Below are 20,371 nucleotides of genomic sequence, written 5' to 3' on the forward strand. Positions count from 1 at the left end.
AATAAATGTATCTATTATGGCTTTTTTGATTGTAATATTGAAGTTAAATGTAGTTTTATGTGGTAAAGTTGTGGAAAACACGGTGTAAAACGATTATAGAAAAGTTTTTTTGTCTCTAGTGGTGTAATTATGAAGAGCATTAGGACTGAATTAAAAAGACTATTTTCTGGGACTATATGAGATTATGCTCGTTTATATATGTAATTAAATTTTTAGATGTATATAATTTATGTGAGCTAGATTTTACGAAGGTCTGTAAATAAATTTGTATTATTTAATAAAGTTTAAAGTAAAAATAAATGAAAAAAAAGGAATACAGGCCTCCTAACACCGAGCAATGGACGTTCGACAGCCTTTTAGTAGGCGGAGCTTAACAATATTAGCATATCTGAGTCTACATAAGCCTTGTCTGAGCCCCACCCTACTTCATTCTTGTGTAGCTTTTGAAGAGCTTAGAAATGCCTGAGCCAGCCAAGTCCGCCCCGAAGAAGGGCTCCAAGAAAGCCGTGACCAAGACGGCCGGAAAGGGAGGAAAGAAGCGTAAGCGCACCAGGAAGGAGAGCTATGCTATCTACGTGTACAAGGTGCTGAAGCAGGTTCACCCCGACACCGGAATCTCCTCCAAGGCCATGGGGATCATGAACTCTTTCGTCAACGACATCTTCGAGCGCATCGCTGGTGAGGCTTCCCGTTTGGCTCATTACAACAAGCGCTCCACCATCACCTCCAGGGAGATCCAGACCGCCGTGCGCCTGCTTCTTCCCGGAGAGCTGGCCAAGCACGCCGTGTCTGAGGGCACCAAGGCCGTCACCAAGTACACAAGCTCCAAGTAAACAGTGAATAGACCCATCTGAACCCAACGGCTCTTTTAAGAGCCACCCACATTCTTTTAAAAGTCATATTCCATGAAAGTAAACCAAATTAACCATTTTCTTTTCTTTACCCTAGAATGGCAGAAAAAAAATATGCTCCATCACTCTCTCGAATATTTTTGTACACTTCATATCACTGCAGACACATAATCTGGGACCCTTCACCAGAAATGAGTATTCCATCTATTTTATTTGACATTTGTTCTAGTCTGAAAGTGTTCTTTTGAACGTCTCCTATAGCCTTTTAGTAAAAAAAATAAATGATTCAAGTATACATTGCTTGGCTTGTGTTTATACAACCATATTGGGCAATATTAAGGTTTTACAAGTAATATTTACTAGTTGTGTAAATATTTGTCCCTTACACAATATTGATAAAGTTATATTGTCAAACCGTGCCCTTATGCCTTGAGTTTAGAGTCAAATGAAAGCTTAAGGTTCCCTCTTGTGGCCGATACTTCAACTGAATCCTGAGAACTAGCTCTTTTACTTGATGCATAATTACATTTGTACAATTTAACAAATATTCCTGTATTTTATTGGGCACATGGTTTCTCTCCACATTGCCTCTATATTATTGTGCATTAGCTACAGCGCACGTCATAAACTGTCTGACTGTTTGTCAGCGAGGAAAAGTGCGAAACTTACTCGTTTTAACCGAAACAAGTTGGTGGCTCTTAAAAGAGCCTTTGGGTGTAAAACTTTAGGTAATTTATGCGCGCTCTCCGCGGATACGGCGGGCCAGTTGGATGTCTTTGGGCATGATGGTGACTCTCTTGGCGTGGATGGCGCACAGGTTAGTGTCCTCGAACAGACCAACCAAGTAAGCCTCGCTGGACTCCTGGAGAGCCATGACAGCGGAGCTCTGGAAACGGAGGTCGGTTTTGAAGTCCTGAGCAATCTCACGCACCAGACGCTGGAAGGGCAGCTTGCGGATGAGCAGCTCCGTTGACTTCTGGTAGCGGCGGATCTCTCTGAGAGCCACGGTGCCGGGCCTGTAACGGTGAGGTTTCTTCACGCCGCCGGTGGCTGGGGCGCTCTTACGAGCAGCCTTTGTGGCCAGCTGCTTCCTCGGGGCTTTGCCACCAGTGGATTTACGAGCGGTCTGTTTAGTTCTCGCCATCGTAAAAAAGAGCTCTGCTTGTTGTTTAGAACAGAAACACAATGTGAACGCCTAGCGTCCACGGCCCTTTTTATACTTGGAGCTGCTTGTTCTCATTGGACGTCTGGAGTATGGCAGCCTACTATTGGACGGTGGTCCCCTCGTCGCCTCAACGCTATAGGACGGCTTTATTCCCGCCAATTTCTCAAATTACAAGTTTCTTGTAGTTTTCACACAGTGGTGGGTTCCTGTGTAAAGTAGTCATTTGAAAGGAGACTTAAGATCTATTTTTCTATATTTTAAGTTGTACTGTATACATCTGGAGGACAGAAGGACTGGCCCCCTCCAGGGTGTATTCCCGCCTTGCGCCCAATGATTCCAGGTAGGCTCTGGACCCTGACCTGGATAAGCGGTTACAGATAATGTATGAATGAATGAATACATCTGTAACTATGTATACATATAAATATAAGCATTTAATCTCAAGTGTAAGGAAAAGTTAAATATATTTGAAATTAAACTTTTTCAGAGAATTTCAGAGGTATATTATGCTTACTTTGTCAGATGGGTCCTTTTTAGGAATGCTAAAGATCTGAGTTTTTGAATAAATTTTCATAAATTCCAACTCAGTGATAATTTGACTAATTTTCAACAGTTTAAAAGAGAAAAATGTTTTAGAACATATAGCTTTTAATATTTGAAAGCCAAAGGTCACTGAACAATGAGCAGATGATGCTAGAACAAAGACTTGGCTCAGGGAGGATAGTGAAGCGGTCCAGTTCAAATACAGCTCAGAATCCAATGTAAATTAAAACAGGATCTGTCAATTTACATGAAAATGAACTGTCTTCTTAATCTATTCATTCATTTAAAACAATCCTCTACAAGTGGGCATCAGCATAATTTGGAGTCTATTATCAGCACTGCTACTGTAGGAGCTGGTCTGTTAGTTTATGAATAAGAACTGACATTTTTAACATGTTAACGGCTGTGTTTAAAGGGACAGTACATAATTTTGCTTTTTACTTTGTTTAAAGAGACCATAACAGCATTTGTGTTATGTTAGTAAATACACTGACATGGGCTACACCATCAGTTACAAACACAAAACATTACAATAAAACCAGATGAACTCATCTCATTCTATGTTTAAGTTGAATAATATACACTAGTTGTAATTAATCTCAAAAAGTGCACTTTTCTTGCAAAGGTGGGTGGCTCTTAAAAGAGCCTTTGGGTATTTCCAGCAGACAAGCCCTGTTTACTTGGTCTTTGCAGGTTTCTCTGTCTTCTTGGGCAAGAGCACAGCCTGGATATTGGGCAGTACTCCACCCTGAGCGATAGTCACTCCTCCAAGAAGCTTGTTGAGCTCTTCATCGTTACGAACAGCCAGCTGCAGGTGGCGAGGAATAATACGGGTTTTCTTGTTGTCGCGGGCAGCGTTGCCAGCCAGCTCCAGAATCTCAGCGGTCAGATACTCCAGCACAGCCGCCAAATAAACGGGGGCACCGGCACCAACGCGCTCAGCATAGTTCCCTTTACGCAAGAGCCTGTGCACACGACCAACTGGGAACTGCAGCCCGGCACGAGAAGAGCGAGTCTTAGCCTTTGCTCTGGCTTTACCGCCGGTCTTGCCTCTTCCGCTCATTTTCAAGTTACCGTCAGACACGAGAAACAAACTGAAATAAAACTTTCTCGCTGCAAGTCTCCACATATAGAAAAACCATCTGCGTTCCTATTGGTTACAAACAACGGCACTTTAACAACCAATCAGACAACTGTCATCAAACTGGCCCACCTACGGCCTAGATACTTTGACTATAAGTGTTACAACTACTACTACTAAAAATAATAAAATACTAGCAATAACAATAATCAGAGATTAAATTATTCGATTGTATCTTACTTTTGCCGGTGTGATTTCGTTAAGAATAAACCTTATTCTTTATTAATGGCCTTTTATTCTTTGTGTGTGTCACTCTCCCGCTCAGTGTCTGTCGTACTAAGCTCCGCCTTTCTGGCTGTTGGTTTCAACCAGGTCCTATAGAGGAACTTAATAGGTGCTTGCGACAGGCATGATTTCATTCTTCTTTTGTTGTTTGAAGCTAAAGTAGAGAAAATGTCAGGAAGAGGCAAGGGAGGCAAAGGGCTTGGAAAAGGAGGCGCTAAACGCCACAGAAAAGTGCTCCGTGATAACATCCAGGGCATTACTAAACCAGCTATCCGTCGTCTGGCGCGTCGTGGTGGGGTCAAGCGTATTTCTGGTCTGATCTATGAAGAAACTCGTGGTGTACTTAAGGTATTCCTGGAGAACGTGATCAGGGACGCCGTCACTTACACTGAGCACGCCAAGAGAAAGACCGTCACTGCTATGGATGTGGTGTACGCTCTGAAACGCCAGGGACGCACTCTGTACGGTTTCGGAGGTTAAATGTTCAACGAAGGCTTAAACCCAACGGCTCTTTTAAGAGCCACCCACAGTCTCAACAAGATTGCATTTTCAATTGCTTTGCATTAGAACGAGTCTAAACTCGGACTTGTGTTCATGAAGCCTTTTATTGGTCAGCCCAAAGCATTTATTGTATTTTTTCTTTAAACTTTATTAATACAAATCCATGTACAGAACTTCCAAAAGTCCAGCTTACATAAATTTTATACATTTAAACATTTAATTACATACATAAACGAGCACAATTTCATAGTGTCCCAGAAAATATAGTTTTTAAAAAGTATATTAAGAGTCTTTTGTCTTTTTAATTCAGTCCTAATACTCTTCATAATCACGTCACTAGAGACACAAAAAAATGTTATTTTTTTTTCTCCTCATTTCCTGATGTTTGGTTAATTTGAGCGGGAAACTGAACAAAGGGTTTTTGGTGGAGGAGCTCAGGGAATACCCAAGTGAAGAGCTCTGAAAACGTTTTCAAAATGCAAAGCTTTGTTTTACTAAACCTACTACAGGTGTGTACTGTATTATGATCCATATATATTTTTTGACTTAGGTCGGAATTGCGTGGGAAATTTAAAAATGCTCAGAACCTAAACTCACCGTCAGACGGCACTCGAGCGGGCGGAGCTTGAAGTGAAAAAAGAGAGGGAGCTCAAGACACCAAAAACTGAGCAATGGATAACTGGGTGGGCGGAGCCTAGCCTCTTTAGCATATGTGTGTCTATATAAACCACGATCAGGGCAGGGTTACTTCTTCTTTGTCATAACTTGAGCAGTATTATTATTATTATTATTATTTTCACCTTTAGTCTAATTTGAATTCTGCTTTTCTTTTCGAGTGCATTATCCTGTCTTTTTAGAATCACACAATTACAAACATGAAATCTAACGCTATAAAACCCTACTAATAAATCAGTAAGACGAGAGGGGTCGCTACAACCTGATACGCTGTGTTCTGATGTATATTATTGTGATTACACTGCAGTTCTATTATTGTGAATTACTGCTTATTGATTGTAAGATGAAAACAGAAATCTATTTGTTTCTTTATCCACATTTCACAAGGTAATATAGTTATGTAAAATATAAATAAAACATAGAGTAAAATGTGATGAAGTAATATGTGAAAAGGTCTGTTGTGGTCTTAAGAGAGGGTATTCCTCGAGAGAGCACGAGGACACAGAGGAGTGTAGAAACAGATTAATAATTGAGGAGACAGATCTCTGGGAATGCAGTGTTTTAATCACAGACTGGTCACCATCATCTGCTCAAAATCACTACCAGCTCAGCTTTTTTTGTTTACTCACATTTATTAAGTCTTTCATTTCTCCTCAAACAATATTAAGCATTAATAGTATTTACAGTTAAGCCTTTATAGTACAGCTGGTTTTAGAATGTGTTCCTTGTACAACACGCTAAAAACAATTGGCCATTGCAACACTATTTTTTTAAATTGAACAATAATATTTTGTCCATATAGTCATGTAAAATGTAGGTAATATTCTGTACCAGTGGAAATAAGTGGTAAAACAGAGCCAAAAGAGCCAGCTCCCATCACTACAACACGCTACTGAGTGTTTTCTAACTGAACTAAGACTTCTGTAGTCAGCAATAAAAGTCAATTAGTTGTCAGAAGTTACAATGTAACCATCATTTCAGTTAAATCATATTTAAATAAACATACCGAAGTTATTTACGGAAATGCGTTGATCTTTTATAAGAAAACGTGGGGGGCTCTTAAAAGAGCCGTTGGGTTCAGATGGGTCTATTCACTGTTTACTTGGAGCTGGTGTACTTGGTGACGGCCTTGGTGCCCTCAGACACGGCGTGCTTGGCCAGCTCTCCGGGAAGAAGCAGGCGCACGGCGGTCTGGATCTCCCTGGAGGTGATGGTGGAGCGCTTGTTGTAATGAGCCAAACGGGAAGCCTCACCAGCGATGCGCTCGAAGATGTCGTTGACGAAAGAGTTCATGATCCCCATGGCCTTGGAGGAGATTCCGGTGTCGGGGTGAACCTGCTTCAGCACCTTGTACACGTAGATAGCATAGCTCTCCTTCCTGGTGCGCTTACGTTTCTTTCCTCCCTTTCCGGCCGTCTTGGTCACGGCTTTCTTGGAGCCCTTCTTCGGTGCGGACTTGGCTGGCTCAGGCATTATGACACTTATCAAACACAGCTGAGGAGTGAGGAGGAGGGTCCTGAGCGCGGTTTATGTAGACTCTAATATGCTGATGAAGCATAGACCCGCCCACTCAAATGCTGTGTGACGCACATTGATCAGCGTTCAGCCGCTTGAACTCCTCCCTCCAGCTCCTCTTTTTCTTGACGTTAAGCTCCGCCCGCGACCGGAGCTGCCTTTGTTCTTCGTCCCGCGCATTTCTGACCTGAAACATCACATATGTAATATTTTACAATACAAGCTTTTTATGGGCTCTTATATTTCTAAGTATTAAATCTTCAAACATGATTTCGGAGCTCTTCACGCTAGTAATTTTACTATTTGGTTTCTGAACTTCTCAAATATGAGGCCATTTGGATTCTAATGTGTATTCTCTATTTGTGGTAAATATGTGCAGAAATTAAATAATAAACCTTCAATATGTGGAGTGATAACGATAAATGCATTTTAAACCCATGTGTTAATATATTTAAATATGCTCCAAATTGTACTGGTTTATTGGGGTTTTGTTTCTGACACGTTTTCTTTAGGTGCTTATTACTAAAATGATGGGATTGTCAGCAAATGAAGAGTCTTTTTTGTCTAAGAGAGAAGTCATGGGCCAGGAGCAGTTTTGTTGGTCATGGGGACAACTAAGTTTGTAGGGTTCTTGAGTTTTAATTTTGTGTCAAGCCTCTAGTGTGACAAATATAGCTGTACATTATGTACTTTCAGCGTATCTCACATGTAAAATGGTATTTTACCAACACTGTGTTTATAAAGACCTCACTTTGTGAACGTTTATATACACGTTTATATCTTATTTGTGTTGTTTTAGACACAGCTTTTCTTGTGTTTAACACACAACGTCTCAAAATTGAAAATATGTTTCCTGGAATTCATAAAAACAACTTTCAGTTTTAAGAAAACACTATTTTGTTTAAATTGTGGGTGGCTTCTAAAAAGAGCTGTTAGTTTTAAATCTTGGTCAAGTCTAGCTTTTAACCTCTGAAACCACACAGAGTGCATCCCTGGCATTTCAGGGTGTTCTCCACCTCCACAGCGGTGACAGTCTTCCTCTTGGTGTCCTCAGTGTAAGTGACGGCGTCCCTGATAACATTCTCCAGGAACACTTTCAGCACACCATGGGTCTCCTCGTAGATCAGGGCCAAGATACATTTGACACCACCACGAAAGGCAAGATGGCGGATAGCAGGCTTGGTGATATCCTGGATGTTATCACACACACACACACACACATCGACTCTGACACTATCTGCTGTGCCACCGTGCCACCCCATTACAAATATAATAAAGTAATTTAATTTTGGAAAAGTGTCGCAGTCACACAGCTCCAGGGGCCTGGAGGTTGTGGGTTCGATTCCCGCTCCGGGTGACTGTCTGTGAGGAGTGTGGTGTGTTCTCCTGTGTCCGTGTGGGTTTCCTCCGGGTGCTCCAGTTTCCTCCCACAGTCCAAAAACACACATTGGTAGGTGGATTGGCGACTCAAAAGTCTCCGTAGGTGTGAGTGTGTGAGTGAATGTGTGTGTGTTTGTGTCGCCCTGTGAAGGACTGGCGCCCCCTCCAGGGTGTATTCCCGCCTTGCGCCCAATGATTCCAGGTAGGCTCTGGACCCACCGTGACCCTGAATTGGATAAGGGTTACAGATAATGAATGAATGAATGAATTTTGGAAAATCAAATACATCAATATGCATGTACACATCTGCATATACCTACACACGCATAAAAAAACTAATCTTTCAATCAAAAAAAAAAACAACTACACCCTCATATACACACCTATCGATATACGCAAAATATCAACATTTTAGAAGTTTCCATTTATTGAGGTTTTGGGTTTGAAAGTCCAGAGTCCTCCTTCTTCTGATCAAGACTTGTTTAAAAACATAATCACTGGACACAAATTGCTGGTCAGTCGTCATTCTGCTTCTTGTTTTCCATAATATTGATTAATCAGGTGAGTTCTGAGACAAAAGACCAAAGACCAAAGTCTACTGTTTTCATATTAATTTCAGATATCAATGCTTTTAATTTTATTCCAAACTTCTTTGGATCTATAGAAACAGTCTAAAGTAAAATGTTCTACAGTCTCCTCATCATTGCAGTTTGGCAGAGGGCACTGAGATGTCTTAACATAGCAGCTCTGTTTTACTCTGCAGCTCTGACAGCGAGTCTTCTAACAGAAATCAACCATGAGATATCTCTAACTTTCTCTGACAATGTTTTACTAAAAATATTTTCTATAATTATTTTATATTCACTTGAATGAACATTTAATTTCCCTAATTTTTCTCCAAAGTTTTGTTGCGAAATGCAGTTGTACACAGTTTATTCAGTCTAGTGATGCGTTATTCCTTTAAAGGGAAAACTGTTGCTTAAAACAATAACTTTGACAGAACAAAGGATTTTAAAATCTGTATTCTATATTTATAATATACTGTCTTTAATTGATTCATTTCTGTCTTAATATCGTTATTTTTTGTCCCCATTAAAATCTGCTGGTTTACTGCACTAAGCCACTTCTGAATCACGTTGCGGAGGATTTGCAGTGATAGTTAATGATAGTTTTGTTGAGGAACGTGTAATAATTATTTTGTGAGACTTACGGAGCAGTGAGCCAGGGTTTTCAGCTGCTAACTTTAGCCGGATTAGCTCACTTCCCACATCCATTTTGGTAATAAGTGCTTTTTGCCGGTTGCTATGTGGATTAAATGACTGAATTTACACTTTATGTCGGTGAAACCCAAGCTTTGTTGAGGACAGTGTTATAATGCGGGTTTGAGAGAGCTAGCACCTGCTGAATTTAGACGGATTAACTCAGTCTTTAGCCTTGGACATCAGTTCTGGTAATAAGAGTTTTAATAAGTTCTTTCTTACTCAATCCCTTATTATTATATATTATATTATTAATATTATTCTACTAAAAGATCTCAGACGAAACACGCTTTAAAAAATTCCTCAGGTGAACCATCATTTAAATTCTTAATTACATCTATAATTTCCATCTGGTGCTTCCAATAAAACTAAGACATTAAAGAAAATGAATAACACTCAATAACTGAAATCACAGCTCTTTGAGAGGAAAATGTGGTTGGCTCTTAAAAGAGCCGTTGTGTTCTTTGAAAGACTGAGGAATGAAAATAATGTATGTTTACTTCTTCTTGGGGGCAGCCTTCTTCGCCTTGGGTTTAGCCGCTTTGGGTTTGACTGCCTTTGTCTTCTTGGGGCTCTTGGCTGCCTTCTTGGGGGTCGTGGGCTTTTTTGCTTTCTTTGGGGTCGTAGGCTTCTTTGCCTTCTTGGGGGACTTGGTTACCTTCTTGGCGGCCGCAGGCTTCTTCACCTTTTTCGGGGATTTCTTGGCGGCAGCGGCGGCGGGCTTCTTTGCTGCTACCTTCTTGGGCTTCTTAGCCGCGGCGGGTTTCTTGGCGGCAGGCTTCTTAGCTTTAGGCGCTACCTTCTTGGCCGGTTTCTTGGCCTCGCTTTGCTTCTTGTTGAGCTTGAAAGAGCCAGACGCGCCGGTGCCTTTGGTTTGCACCAGTGTGCCCTTGGTCACCAGGCTCTTGACGGCAACTTTGACGCGGGAGTTGTTCTTTTCCACGTCGTAACCGCCGGCAGCGAGGGCTTTCTTCAGTGCGGCCAGAGACACACCACTCCTCTCCTTGGATTCGGACACGGCTTTGACGATGAGCTCACCGACGCTAGGGCCGCTCTTCTTAGGGCGAGCAGCAGCCTTCTTCTTGGGAGCCTTGGCCGGAGCAGGAGCGACTTCTGCCATCTTTCTATTTAGATTCTTAACGGGAGCAAATCCACACAAAGACAATTCTGTTCTGAGGAACCTCCTCCCTGCCGAGGGGACGGCTTTTAAAAGACACATGAGAACGGTGAAGACTCAACCCGGCGCTCGCCCTACAGCCGTGCCTCACTAACACGCTCTCACTTGTGTTTTCTCCCGGCTTTTATCGACAGAAATAGAAATAACGGCGCAATTTGGAGACTAACAAACCACGCGTCCGTCTAAAGCAGTCTCATACGTGTAACTGGAGCCCGGGAACGGCCGCACAGCGACGCCTCGTTTCGCACGGAACTCTGAAAAGTGTGTCTCTCCACCACCGCTTCTAACAAGAGACGGCGAATTTCGGTGGAAAATGGCGACAAACTCTGGCGTGATCCTTCGAAAAGGTCCGGGGAGCCTTAGAGGTGAGCCTCGGCAAAAGCGTGGACGAAATACCAGCGGCATAGAGCTCCGTTTACTATTTGTAAAATGACTTCTCGCGAACCCAGTAAAGCACACATGCGAGGACAGTGTCCGTTAGAGCCGTATTCCGCCTGTGCGTGTGTCCGTGTAAATCAGACCACAGTGAAGGCCTATTAATCGATCCTGTGTCCTTAAGACATTTTGTTTTCCATTCTCTGTTTTCCACAGTAGTGTATAATGACAAACATAACTAATGACACAGATATTATGAATCTGAGAAAGTAACTTAACCCATTACAATCCAGATCTGTCCAGTACAGAATACTGAACGTTTCCCCTGCATCAATCACTACATTCACTTCTGAACCTTTTCTTAGCTCTGTGCAACATGTTTACAGTAGAAGAAGTCTTGCTTTAATTCAGCATGCGTGGAGTCATTGTAACATAGCAAAGTATGTAATGACTAGTACACTTCTAAATAAAGATATAAAACTAAACCTTAATGGTTACACCACAGTGATATCACCTCTTTTACTGAGTCTAGTGTCCCCCTGCTTTTATAAAGAGTTGCTGTCCCCTGTTTATTCTCTAAACCTTTCCCTGATTTAATTCTAGCCCTAGACATGACACACTACCATATTCTTTACTTCGTGCCAGTGATTCCCCTCTGAGGAGCTTAGACTTTTGATTATTTACCTGATCTATCTCCTCCCTCCACCAGCTCAAAACCACTCACACCAACAGTTACCTATTAACACTTATACTCTCATCCATAAAGGAGCTGTAACACTGACAGCAGTTGTTTAAAATGGAAACTACAAAACAGATTCAAAACAGTGGAAGCAATAGCTTGTCCCTTTTTAATAATAACAATAGTATTAGTATTAAACACGTTCAGCCACTTTACGTTCTCTAGCACAGTGTGTCTCTGAGAGGGTTAAAATGCTAAAGAGATAACACTATGAAATCAAATAGGAATACATTGAAAACACTAAACATGTGAGATTAATATTCTTGCTGTTGGAGATTATTATACGACATTAAAATGCACTGCAGCACTCCACTATTTTTATTAAAGTTATTTTATGCATCATTCATGCAGTGAATCACTGAGACACATTTCATTAAATGATTCTGCTGTTCTGGAAAAAGCCACGTGAGAAAATATCCTCTTCAGCAGAGATTTCAGAGGAAGAGGAAGGAGGAGAGCAGAGGAACCAGGACGACCAGGAGACTGATCTTAACCCCTACAGCGCCGTTACACAGATTCCCCGAACAACAGCTCACATCTCCACTGATTACAGTGTTTCTCATTTTAAGGAAAGAGGGGTCACAGAAACTTCGGCTCGAGCAGCCTTTTAAAGTCAACTGAATCTCTGCAGAGTTGGCTGTAGAAGAGAAAAACAGAGAGAAGTCAAGAGAGATACAAAGAGAAAGTGTGAGAGAGAAAATATAAGCACATTTTCTTTGGATGATTTGTAATGGCACACATACTTTCACAGATTACAAGAAAAACTCTATGATAAAGAGCAATATTCAAGTCAATATTTTGCTCTGCATATTTTACTAGCCCCCTTTTGCCCTGTTCCTCAATAGTCAGACCCCCACAGGACCATCACAGAGCAGGTATGATGTGGCTGCACTGACACTGACGTGGATGTGGTGTGTTACATTGGTTAGAGTGGATCAGACACAGCAGTGCCATTATAGAACATGCTGAATAAGGGCTATAGATTGCATGCACAAATATGACGAGTGGAACTGATAAAATGGATAAAAACTCATGAACAAGGATGGTTTTGGCTCTGTGTGTGTGTGTGTGTGTGTGTTCTACCTGTGAAAGTCATGCACCGATCCTCGTCTCCCACACAGTCCACAGTCTTTGAGCAGTCGTTACCAATGCAGCAATAACACTGTCTACCATTGGGTGACTGAAAGGGCGAAACTTCAAAATAAAACAAAAAAAAAAAAGCAGAGTTTTAGCAGGATTTATTTATTTATTTATTTTGCAGTTTGTACGTCACTGCACCTTTTTTGTTTGTTTTGCTCAGGTACATTTTATTAAATGGTAAATAATATTTATGATATGCTGTGTGAGTGTGTGATGATGCTCAGTGATGGACTGGCCAGAGTTGCTTGGAGATTTTATGATGAAGCTGTTACAGAAAATGAATGAATCAATGAACAAATGAAATGCTTAAAAACAATTCAGTGCTTTTAGCTGAGCATGTAGCCCCTCCCTCGCCACACTTCTGCCTTGACTGCTCTGTCCGACAGCTACGCCTCTCATTCACGGCCGACACAGCTGGACCTAGTGGGTTAGAATCAGTGAAGTGTGAATGTAACAGAAAGTCAAAGTAAGACTAAAGATTAGTTCATGTTTCACTGTACTGATGTCCAGGAGTGCCTCCCTACTGTTTTTACAGTGTGTAAGTGTAGCTTTGGTGTCATTCATTCATTATATGTAACCGCTTATTCAGTTCAGGGTCGCGGTGGATCCAGAGTCTACCTGGAGTTATTGTTTGCAAGGTGGGAATGCATCCTGGAGGGGGTGCCAGTCCTTCACAGGGCAACACACACGCTCACACATTCACTCACACAATCACACCTACAGACACTTTTTTTTTTTTTTTTTTGAGTCTCCATTCCACCTACCAACATGGACATAGGGAGAACACACCAATCAATCAATCAAATTGTATTTATATAGCGCTTTTCACAACAAAAAGAAGCTTAACAGAGATCCGGGTCCAAGCCTCCCTTGAGCACGCCAGGGGCAACAGTGGCAAGAAAAACTCCCTCAGCACACGAGAAAGAAACCTTGGAAGCAACCAAGACTCATACAGGGAACCCATCCTCCACGGGTCGACACCCGTGCGACACAACAGCGAACAGAACAGAAGTTAAAAAACACCACACTCCTCACAGACAGTCACTCAGAGGAAACCCACGCAGACACAGGGAGAACACACCACACTCCTCACAGACAGTCACCCGGAGGAAACCCACGCAGACACAGGGAGAACACACCACACTCCTCACAGACAGTCACCCGGAGGAAACCCACGCATAAACAGAGAGAACACACCACACCGACAGTCATCCGGAGGAAACCCACACAGAACACACCACACTCCTCACAGACAGTCACCCAGAGCCGGAATCGTACCCACAACCTCCAAATCCCTGGAGTTGTGTGACTGCGACACTATCTGCTGTACCACCGTGCCGCCCATGTAAATGGATTAAATACTTTAATTTTTAGTATAATAATTTATTGTATGATTTTCAAACCCTGCTCATATTTTTTTTTTCTTTTTTTTCTCAAATTTCTTTCAGAATCTGAATTTGTTTCAGATCCTTTCTTGTGGATCTTCAAAGTTCTTGTAGGTGTCACACATAAAATATAATTTTTCCGATTCTGATTTTAGTCAGTGCTCCTCACTAAGAGTTTTCTGGTCTTTACCTGGAACATTTTCATTGCAGAGGTCAGTGCCACAGCACTGGGAGCTGGTGGTTTTTTTCACAATTCCCAGGTTTAAGCTCTCGTTGATACACAACGCTGCAGATGCACAGTCCTTAACCCCATGGACCATATATATATAGCTATTTTGCTATTCCGTTTTTTTGTCAGTGTCTCTTTCAGTTGCATTTAAACAGTAATTATGTGACATAGCCATATTCAATATGTTGTTTTATTTTCTAAAGAACCTTAGCTACTCTGTTACGCTGCGCTGTGTATGTGTGTGTGTTTTCTCTCTCTCTCTCTTTCTCTGTAAATTTATAGGTTCTGCAATCTGTTCCAGTCCATGTTTGTTCCCCCGTCTAGAGTTCATTCCATATCCCAGTTCGTGTGTTTATTCATCATCCTGAGTCCGGTCCACCATCCAGTCCACCACCCAGTCCATGTGTTGTGTCTGTCACCATTTCCGTCTACGTCATCCCGGCGGGAATCATAAATACGTCTCTGTGTACACTGTTAGGAAGCTTTGTTTTTGTGCTGTGATTTGTATTGTGTATATTGAATACTGTTTGCCTGGTTTTGACTTTGATCCATTCCTATTTCGACTATGAGTTTGTGTTTGCCCCTTTTTGAATACTGATGCTAGGTTTATCTTTTGTAAATTATTGTAACACTGTGTATATATTTCACCAGAGTAGGGTTGGCTGCCGATTGTTTTGGGAGTGGGTTTTGTGTGTGTTTTTGTGTATAGACAGGGAGTAAGGTAAGGTGTTGTCTTTTGTTTCCTTTTGTTTACACTTAGGTAAGTTAGAGCTGTTTGTGGGTCAGTTAGGAGGGGTGTTTGTTTGTTGTTTTTGTCGGCTAAAGGCCATCCTGAAGTTCACTGGTGTTTGGTTTCATTGTAAATATCCCAACCACAATATATATTCTATTCATTATACATTCTGTGTTTCCGTTTGTGTCCTTTTGATTCACCATTTACATCTCTGTTACAGTTATTCCTTCACACATATTAATTCCAACACATCACCTCATTCTGTTACGGCTCAACCCTAGACTGGGTCATAACAACTCAAATATGTAATCACTTGAGGTTTTCATGCTGACCGATAAATCAAGTTTTCTATAAATTTGTCATGTTTTGACCAAAAATTTTACCTAGCGCCTGCTTTTTTTTTCATATTTCTCAATGTACAGCCTTGAAATCATATTCCCACAGCGGATATCTTGACACAGATTGTTAGTGTGAGGTGTCTGTTAGTTGAAAACATAAGAATTTTTTATTCTAATTTATTACATGTCATATTACTGTGATAAAATAAATTTGTAGCATCAGACGGACATATTTTTCTTGATATTCTAAGCTCTGGGATGTATGACTGATAAAGTTCTGACAGTCACAGCAGGCCCAGACTTTCAGGAATTTAGTTCAGGGCAAATATGGACAATATCCCAACAAATAAAAAAACATTTTGGTACTTTGGCAGTTTTCTCAGATGCTGATAATGTTTACAGTTATTATTATTATTATAATCTTTTTAAAAAATGATGAAATAATACTTGTTTATTTAGAAAACACACAATAAATAATTATTTAAGCTTTTTAGTTTATATTTGTTGATCTAATGCAGTGTTATTTGATGTGAAACCTAAAAAAAACCTTGAAAAACTATAAATCAATAATAGGAATATGTTTTTGCTGATGACTCATATTTTTCTGCCCAGAGACAGCGTGGGTTGACGTTATGTGAGTCAAAACGAAACTGAAAGTAAACAGCGTCTTTCTTCTCCCTTTGCAGCGTTTTTTTCTGATTTGGCTTCACAGCACCGCGATAAGAGCGCTATTTTTAGAAACGGTAGGATATGCGCTTTCTAACGGTATACGGAGCTCACAGACGCATTCAGACATTCAAGACTTACAAAGCTGATTATATAAGGTGTGTTTCTACCCCGCTCATTGCGGGGTTCGAGTTGAAAGGGTTAATACTGAACTCCTGATGTTGACCATCTACAGACCACGGGTTATTGGGTAAATTTCCTAGCACACATGACATATAGATCCTCTCATAAGAAAGTTGAACAATGTTGGACAAGAACAAGTATTGTTGAGAACTGCTGAGCATATGGTAAACGTGTCTGAATGAGAGCTGCCTCTTACCTCCACTGGTGATGGAAGTTGCACTGCCACACTTATGTGTACAGTTGGTCTGTGAGTCAGAGCATGTGCCAGAAAGCCCTGGTAAACATTGATAACATTTCAGTGACAGCGCTGGGGAAAATGATATATGGAATAATAGGAATATTTATGGAAAAGTCAAACAAGCAACACTCAGTGACATCTTCAAACAACTAAAAGACTAAGAAAATAAAAATGACGTAAACAATTATTTGAGACAAATAATGCAATGATATTAATATTAATAATTTAAAAAACTTATTATTTTACATCATTTCAAAACTGTCCTCAGGTAAAATTGCTGTAATTTGGGTAAATTATAGCAGCAGTAACAGTAAAGACCTGATGTACTACTTCTATTCACATTTCATAACAATATCATGATTTAACTTAAAGTTTATTGCATAAACGTAGGTCTAAACTCAAACAGCACAGCAATAAAGTAAACAAACAAACAAATATAAACTGTAACTAAATATAGACAGTGGAAGTGTTACTGAGAACGTCCAATAACTGACAAAGTTAAAAATATGAATTCTTGTTTGGTCAAGTTAATATTAGCAGAGTTAACTTTATTTTTATCATTATTTTTATTTTTTTTTTTTTACAACGTATTTCTCCACAGTGTTCAGATCATGTTCCATACCTGTTGGATAAAGCCCACAAATGAACAGCAGTGTGATCTTCAGCATGTTGGTGGATTGAAGACGGTTCACACACAGAGGAAGCACTGAACTGGCATCAGTATAAATGTGATCTAAAAAGGTGCGGTTTCTGGGAATATGTTCAAACCACCCTTCTTTTTAACTTTTAATGAAGGAGACTGTCCCTTGGCCAAAAGCTGGATTCATATTACACACTACACAGAACGTCCAGACGCCATTAGACACCTCTCTCTATGAGGGACTCCACCATCTTTAATGTGGTCCCACTGTATATATTATTAATCACTATATTATTGTGATTACACTGCAGTTCTGTTATTGTGAATTACTGCGTATTGATTGTAAGATGAAAACAGAAATATATTTGTTTCTTGATCCACATTTCACAAGGTAATATAGTTATGTAAAATATAAATAAAACATAGAGTAAAATGTGATGAAGTAATATGTGAAAAGGTCTGTTGTGGTCTTAAGAGAGGGTATTCCTCGAGAGAGCACGAGGACACAGAGGAGTGTAGAAACAGATTAATAATTGAGGAGACAGATCTCTGGGAATGCAGTGTTTTAATCACAGACTGGTCACCATCATCTGCTCAAAATCACTACCAGCTCAGCTTTTTTTGTTTACTCACATTTATTAAGTCTTTCATTTCTCCTCAAACAATATTAAGCATTAATAGTATTTACAGTTAAGCCTTTATAGTACAGCTGGTTTTAGAATGTGTTCTTTGTACAACACGCTAGTGATGTGTCAATCGCGAATGAACCGGTTCAAAGAGCCAGCTCTTGTAAGTGAACGATGAGATCCGGTTCCCGTCTAAGACCGAGCCATTTTTTTCTAAGGCTTGTCATTCAACCAATCAGAGGACAACAAGCAAGCTGCAACCCTCCGAGCTGAGACACTTGGTTTCCCTGAATGCCGATCTGCCTTCCAAAAAATAGTTGAAGAAAATGTTAAATCAGTTAAATGTTTGTTTTAATCACTACCGTTGCTGCTGTTTTGCACTTTGCAGACTATTTGTGGCCCCTCCAGGGTGTATTCCTGCCTTGCGCCCAATGATTCCAGGTAGGCTCTGGACCCACCGCGACCCTGAATTGGATAAGGTTTACAGATAATGAATGGATGAATGTAATACCTACCTTTTGGGTTCCATTGACTATATTTCAGAGCTTACATGTGATTTTTTTATTAAGGTGTTAAAATAAAAATGTAAAGTTATTTATAAATTAAAGCTATTATTTAAAGTTATTTATGCAATTGAATGAGTGCAGTCAGTGAGTTATTACAAGACAGACATAAAAACAATTGGCCATTGCAACACTATTATTTTTAATTTTGAACAATAATATTTTGTACATATAGTCATGTAAAATGTAGGTAATATTGTTCTGTACCAGTGGGAATGTGGTAAAACAAAGAGCCATTTAGGAGCCGACTCTTTATGAAGAGCCGAGCCAAAAGAGTCGGCTCCCATCACTACAACACGCTACTGAGTGTTTTCTAACTGAACTAAGACTTCTGTAGTCAGCAATAAAAGTCAATTAGTTGTCAGAAGTTACAATGTAACCATAATTTCAGTTAAATCATATTTAAATATTTAAACATATCGTAGTTGTTATTTACGGAATACATTGATCTTTTGTAAGAAAACGTGGGTGGCTCTTAAAAGAGCCGTTGGGTTCAGACGGGTCTATTCATTGTTTACTTGGAGCTGGTGTACTTGGTGACGGCCTTGGTGCCCTCAGACACGGCGTGCTTGGCCAGCTCTCCGGGAAGAAGCAGGCGCACGGCGGTCTGGATCTCCCTGGAGGTGATGGTGGAGCGCTTGTTGTAATGAGCCAAACGGGAAGCCTCACCAGCGATGCGCTCGAAGATGTCGTTGACGAAAGAGTTCATGATCCCCATGGCCTTGGAGGAGATTCCGGTGTCGGGGTGAACCTGCTTCAGCACCTTATACACGTAGATAGCATAGCTCTCCTTCCTGGTGCGCTTACGCTTCTTTCCTCCCTTTCCGGCCGTCTTGGTCACGGCTTTCTTTGACCCCTTCTTCGGGGCGGACTTGGCTGGCTCAGGCATTGTAATACTGCTCAAATTACGACAAAGAATGAGAAAATCTGCCCTGATCGTGGTTTATATAGACCCGCATATGCTAAAGAGGCTAGGCTCCGCCCACTCAGTTGTCCATTGCTCAGCGGTGGGCGTCTTGAGTTTCTTCTCTTTTTTCACTTCAAGCTCCGTCCGCTCGAGTGCCGTCTGACGGTAAGTTTACGGTTCTGAGCATTTTGTTTTTTATTTCCCACGCATTTCCGACATAAGTCAAAAAATATCATATATGGATCATAATACAGTACACACCTATAGTAGGTTTAGTAAAACAAAACTTTGCATTTTGAAAACGTTTTCAGAGCTCTTCACTTGGGTATTCCCTGAGCTCCTCCACCAAAAACCCTTTGTTCAGTTTCCCGCTCAAATTAACCAAACATCAGGAAATGAGGAGAGAGAAAAATAAGATTTTTTTTGTCTCTAGTGACGTGATTATGAAGAGTATTAGGACTGAATTTAAAAGACAAAACACTCTTAATATACTTTTTAAAAACTATATGAAATTGTGCTCGTTTATGTATGTAACTAAATGTTTAGATGTATATAATTTATGTAAGCTGGACTTTTGGAAGTTCTGTACATGGATTTGTATTAAAAGTTAAAGAAAAAATACAATAAATGCTTTGGGCTGACCAATAAAAGGTTTCATGAACACAAGTCCGAGTTTGGACACGTTGTAAAGCAAAGCAATTGAAAATGCAATTTTGTTGAGACTGTGGGTGGCTCTTAAAAGAGCCGTTGGGTTTAAGCCTTCGTTGAACATTTAACCTCCGAAACCGTACAGAGTGCGTCCCTGGCGTTTCAGAGCGTACACCACATCCATAGCAGTGACGGTCTTTCTCTTGGCGTGCTCGGTGTAAGTGACGGCGTCCCTGATCACGTTCTCCAGGAATACCTTAAGTACACCACGAGTTTCTTCATAGATCAGACCAGAAATACGCTTGACCCCACCGCGACGCGCCAGACGACGGATAGCTGGTTTAGTAATGCCCTGGATGTTATCACGGAGCACTTTTCTGTGGCGTTTAGCGCCTCCTTTTCCAAGCCCTTTGCCTCCCTTGCCTCTTCCTGACATTTTCTCTACTTCTGTTTCAAACAACAAAAGAAGAATGAAATCATGCCTGTCGCAAGCACCTATTAAGTTCCTCTATAGGACCTGGTTGAAACC

At 40.8% G+C, this 20,371-nt stretch overlaps 8 protein-coding genes across 8 annotated transcripts; 2 read left to right on the top strand and 6 right to left on the bottom strand.

The window, feature by feature from the left end:
• Positions 1-446: 446 nt before the first annotated feature.
• On the top strand, positions 447-855 carry LOC136697649 (histone H2B 1/2). Its single transcript, XM_066672862.1, has one exon. It carries the CDS (start codon positions 459-461, stop codon positions 831-833), a length of 375 nt encoding a protein of 124 aa, XP_066528959.1. The 5' UTR covers positions 447-458; the 3' UTR covers positions 834-855.
• A 714-nt stretch (positions 856-1,569) lies between these two features.
• Positions 1,570-2,021, bottom strand: LOC136697636 (histone H3-like). Its single transcript, XM_066672848.1, has one exon. It carries the CDS (start codon positions 1,993-1,995, stop codon positions 1,585-1,587), a length of 411 nt encoding a protein of 136 aa, XP_066528945.1. The 5' UTR covers positions 1,996-2,021; the 3' UTR covers positions 1,570-1,584.
• A 1,194-nt stretch (positions 2,022-3,215) lies between these two features.
• Positions 3,216-3,640, bottom strand: LOC136697644 (histone H2A-like). Its single transcript, XM_066672856.1, has one exon. It carries the CDS (start codon positions 3,620-3,622, stop codon positions 3,236-3,238), a length of 387 nt encoding a protein of 128 aa, XP_066528953.1. The 5' UTR covers positions 3,623-3,640; the 3' UTR covers positions 3,216-3,235.
• Positions 3,641-4,083: 443 nt separating this feature from the next.
• LOC136697665 (histone H4) lies at positions 4,084-4,425 on the top strand. Its single transcript, XM_066672877.1, has one exon. The coding sequence runs from the start codon at positions 4,094-4,096 to the stop codon at positions 4,403-4,405; it is 312 nt and encodes a 103-aa protein (XP_066528974.1). The 5' UTR covers positions 4,084-4,093; the 3' UTR covers positions 4,406-4,425.
• A 1,573-nt stretch (positions 4,426-5,998) lies between these two features.
• On the bottom strand, positions 5,999-6,585 carry LOC136697648 (histone H2B 1/2). The gene has a single exon (XM_066672861.1). It carries the CDS (start codon positions 6,572-6,574, stop codon positions 6,200-6,202), a length of 375 nt encoding a protein of 124 aa, XP_066528958.1. The 5' UTR covers positions 6,575-6,585; the 3' UTR covers positions 5,999-6,199.
• A 3,154-nt stretch (positions 6,586-9,739) lies between these two features.
• On the bottom strand, positions 9,740-10,722 carry LOC136697620 (histone H1-like). The gene has a single exon (XM_066672833.1). It carries the CDS (start codon positions 10,472-10,474, stop codon positions 9,752-9,754), a length of 723 nt encoding a protein of 240 aa, XP_066528930.1. The 5' UTR covers positions 10,475-10,722; the 3' UTR covers positions 9,740-9,751.
• An 8,059-nt stretch (positions 10,723-18,781) lies between these two features.
• On the bottom strand, positions 18,782-19,178 carry LOC136697653 (histone H2B 1/2). The gene has a single exon (XM_066672866.1). The coding sequence runs from the start codon at positions 19,174-19,176 to the stop codon at positions 18,802-18,804; it is 375 nt and encodes a 124-aa protein (XP_066528963.1). The 5' UTR covers positions 19,177-19,178; the 3' UTR covers positions 18,782-18,801.
• A 772-nt stretch (positions 19,179-19,950) lies between these two features.
• LOC136697667 (histone H4) lies at positions 19,951-20,282 on the bottom strand. The gene has a single exon (XM_066672879.1). The coding sequence runs from the start codon at positions 20,276-20,278 to the stop codon at positions 19,967-19,969; it is 312 nt and encodes a 103-aa protein (XP_066528976.1). The 5' UTR covers positions 20,279-20,282; the 3' UTR covers positions 19,951-19,966.
• Positions 20,283-20,371: the final 89 nt, after the last annotated feature.

The sequence above is a fragment of the Hoplias malabaricus genome, chromosome 5 (assembly GCF_029633855.1).
Source record: "Hoplias malabaricus isolate fHopMal1 chromosome 5, fHopMal1.hap1, whole genome shotgun sequence".
Lineage (NCBI taxonomy): Eukaryota > Metazoa > Chordata > Actinopteri > Characiformes > Erythrinidae > Hoplias > Hoplias malabaricus.

Coding starts and splice junctions, on each gene's coding strand:
- LOC136697649 (XM_066672862.1), top strand. CDS start 459: ATGCCTGAGCCAGCCAAGTCCGCCCCGAAGAAGGGCTCCAAGAAAGCC.
- LOC136697636 (XM_066672848.1), bottom strand. CDS start 1,995: ATGGCGAGAACTAAACAGACCGCTCGTAAATCCACTGGTGGCAAAGCC.
- LOC136697644 (XM_066672856.1), bottom strand. CDS start 3,622: ATGAGCGGAAGAGGCAAGACCGGCGGTAAAGCCAGAGCAAAGGCTAAG.
- LOC136697665 (XM_066672877.1), top strand. CDS start 4,094: ATGTCAGGAAGAGGCAAGGGAGGCAAAGGGCTTGGAAAAGGAGGCGCT.
- LOC136697648 (XM_066672861.1), bottom strand. CDS start 6,574: ATGCCTGAGCCAGCCAAGTCCGCACCGAAGAAGGGCTCCAAGAAAGCC.
- LOC136697620 (XM_066672833.1), bottom strand. CDS start 10,474: ATGTGTCTTTTAAAAGCCGTCCCCTCGGCAGGGAGGAGGTTCCTCAGA.
- LOC136697653 (XM_066672866.1), bottom strand. CDS start 19,176: ATGCCTGAGCCAGCCAAGTCCGCCCCGAAGAAGGGGTCAAAGAAAGCC.
- LOC136697667 (XM_066672879.1), bottom strand. CDS start 20,278: ATGTCAGGAAGAGGCAAGGGAGGCAAAGGGCTTGGAAAAGGAGGCGCT.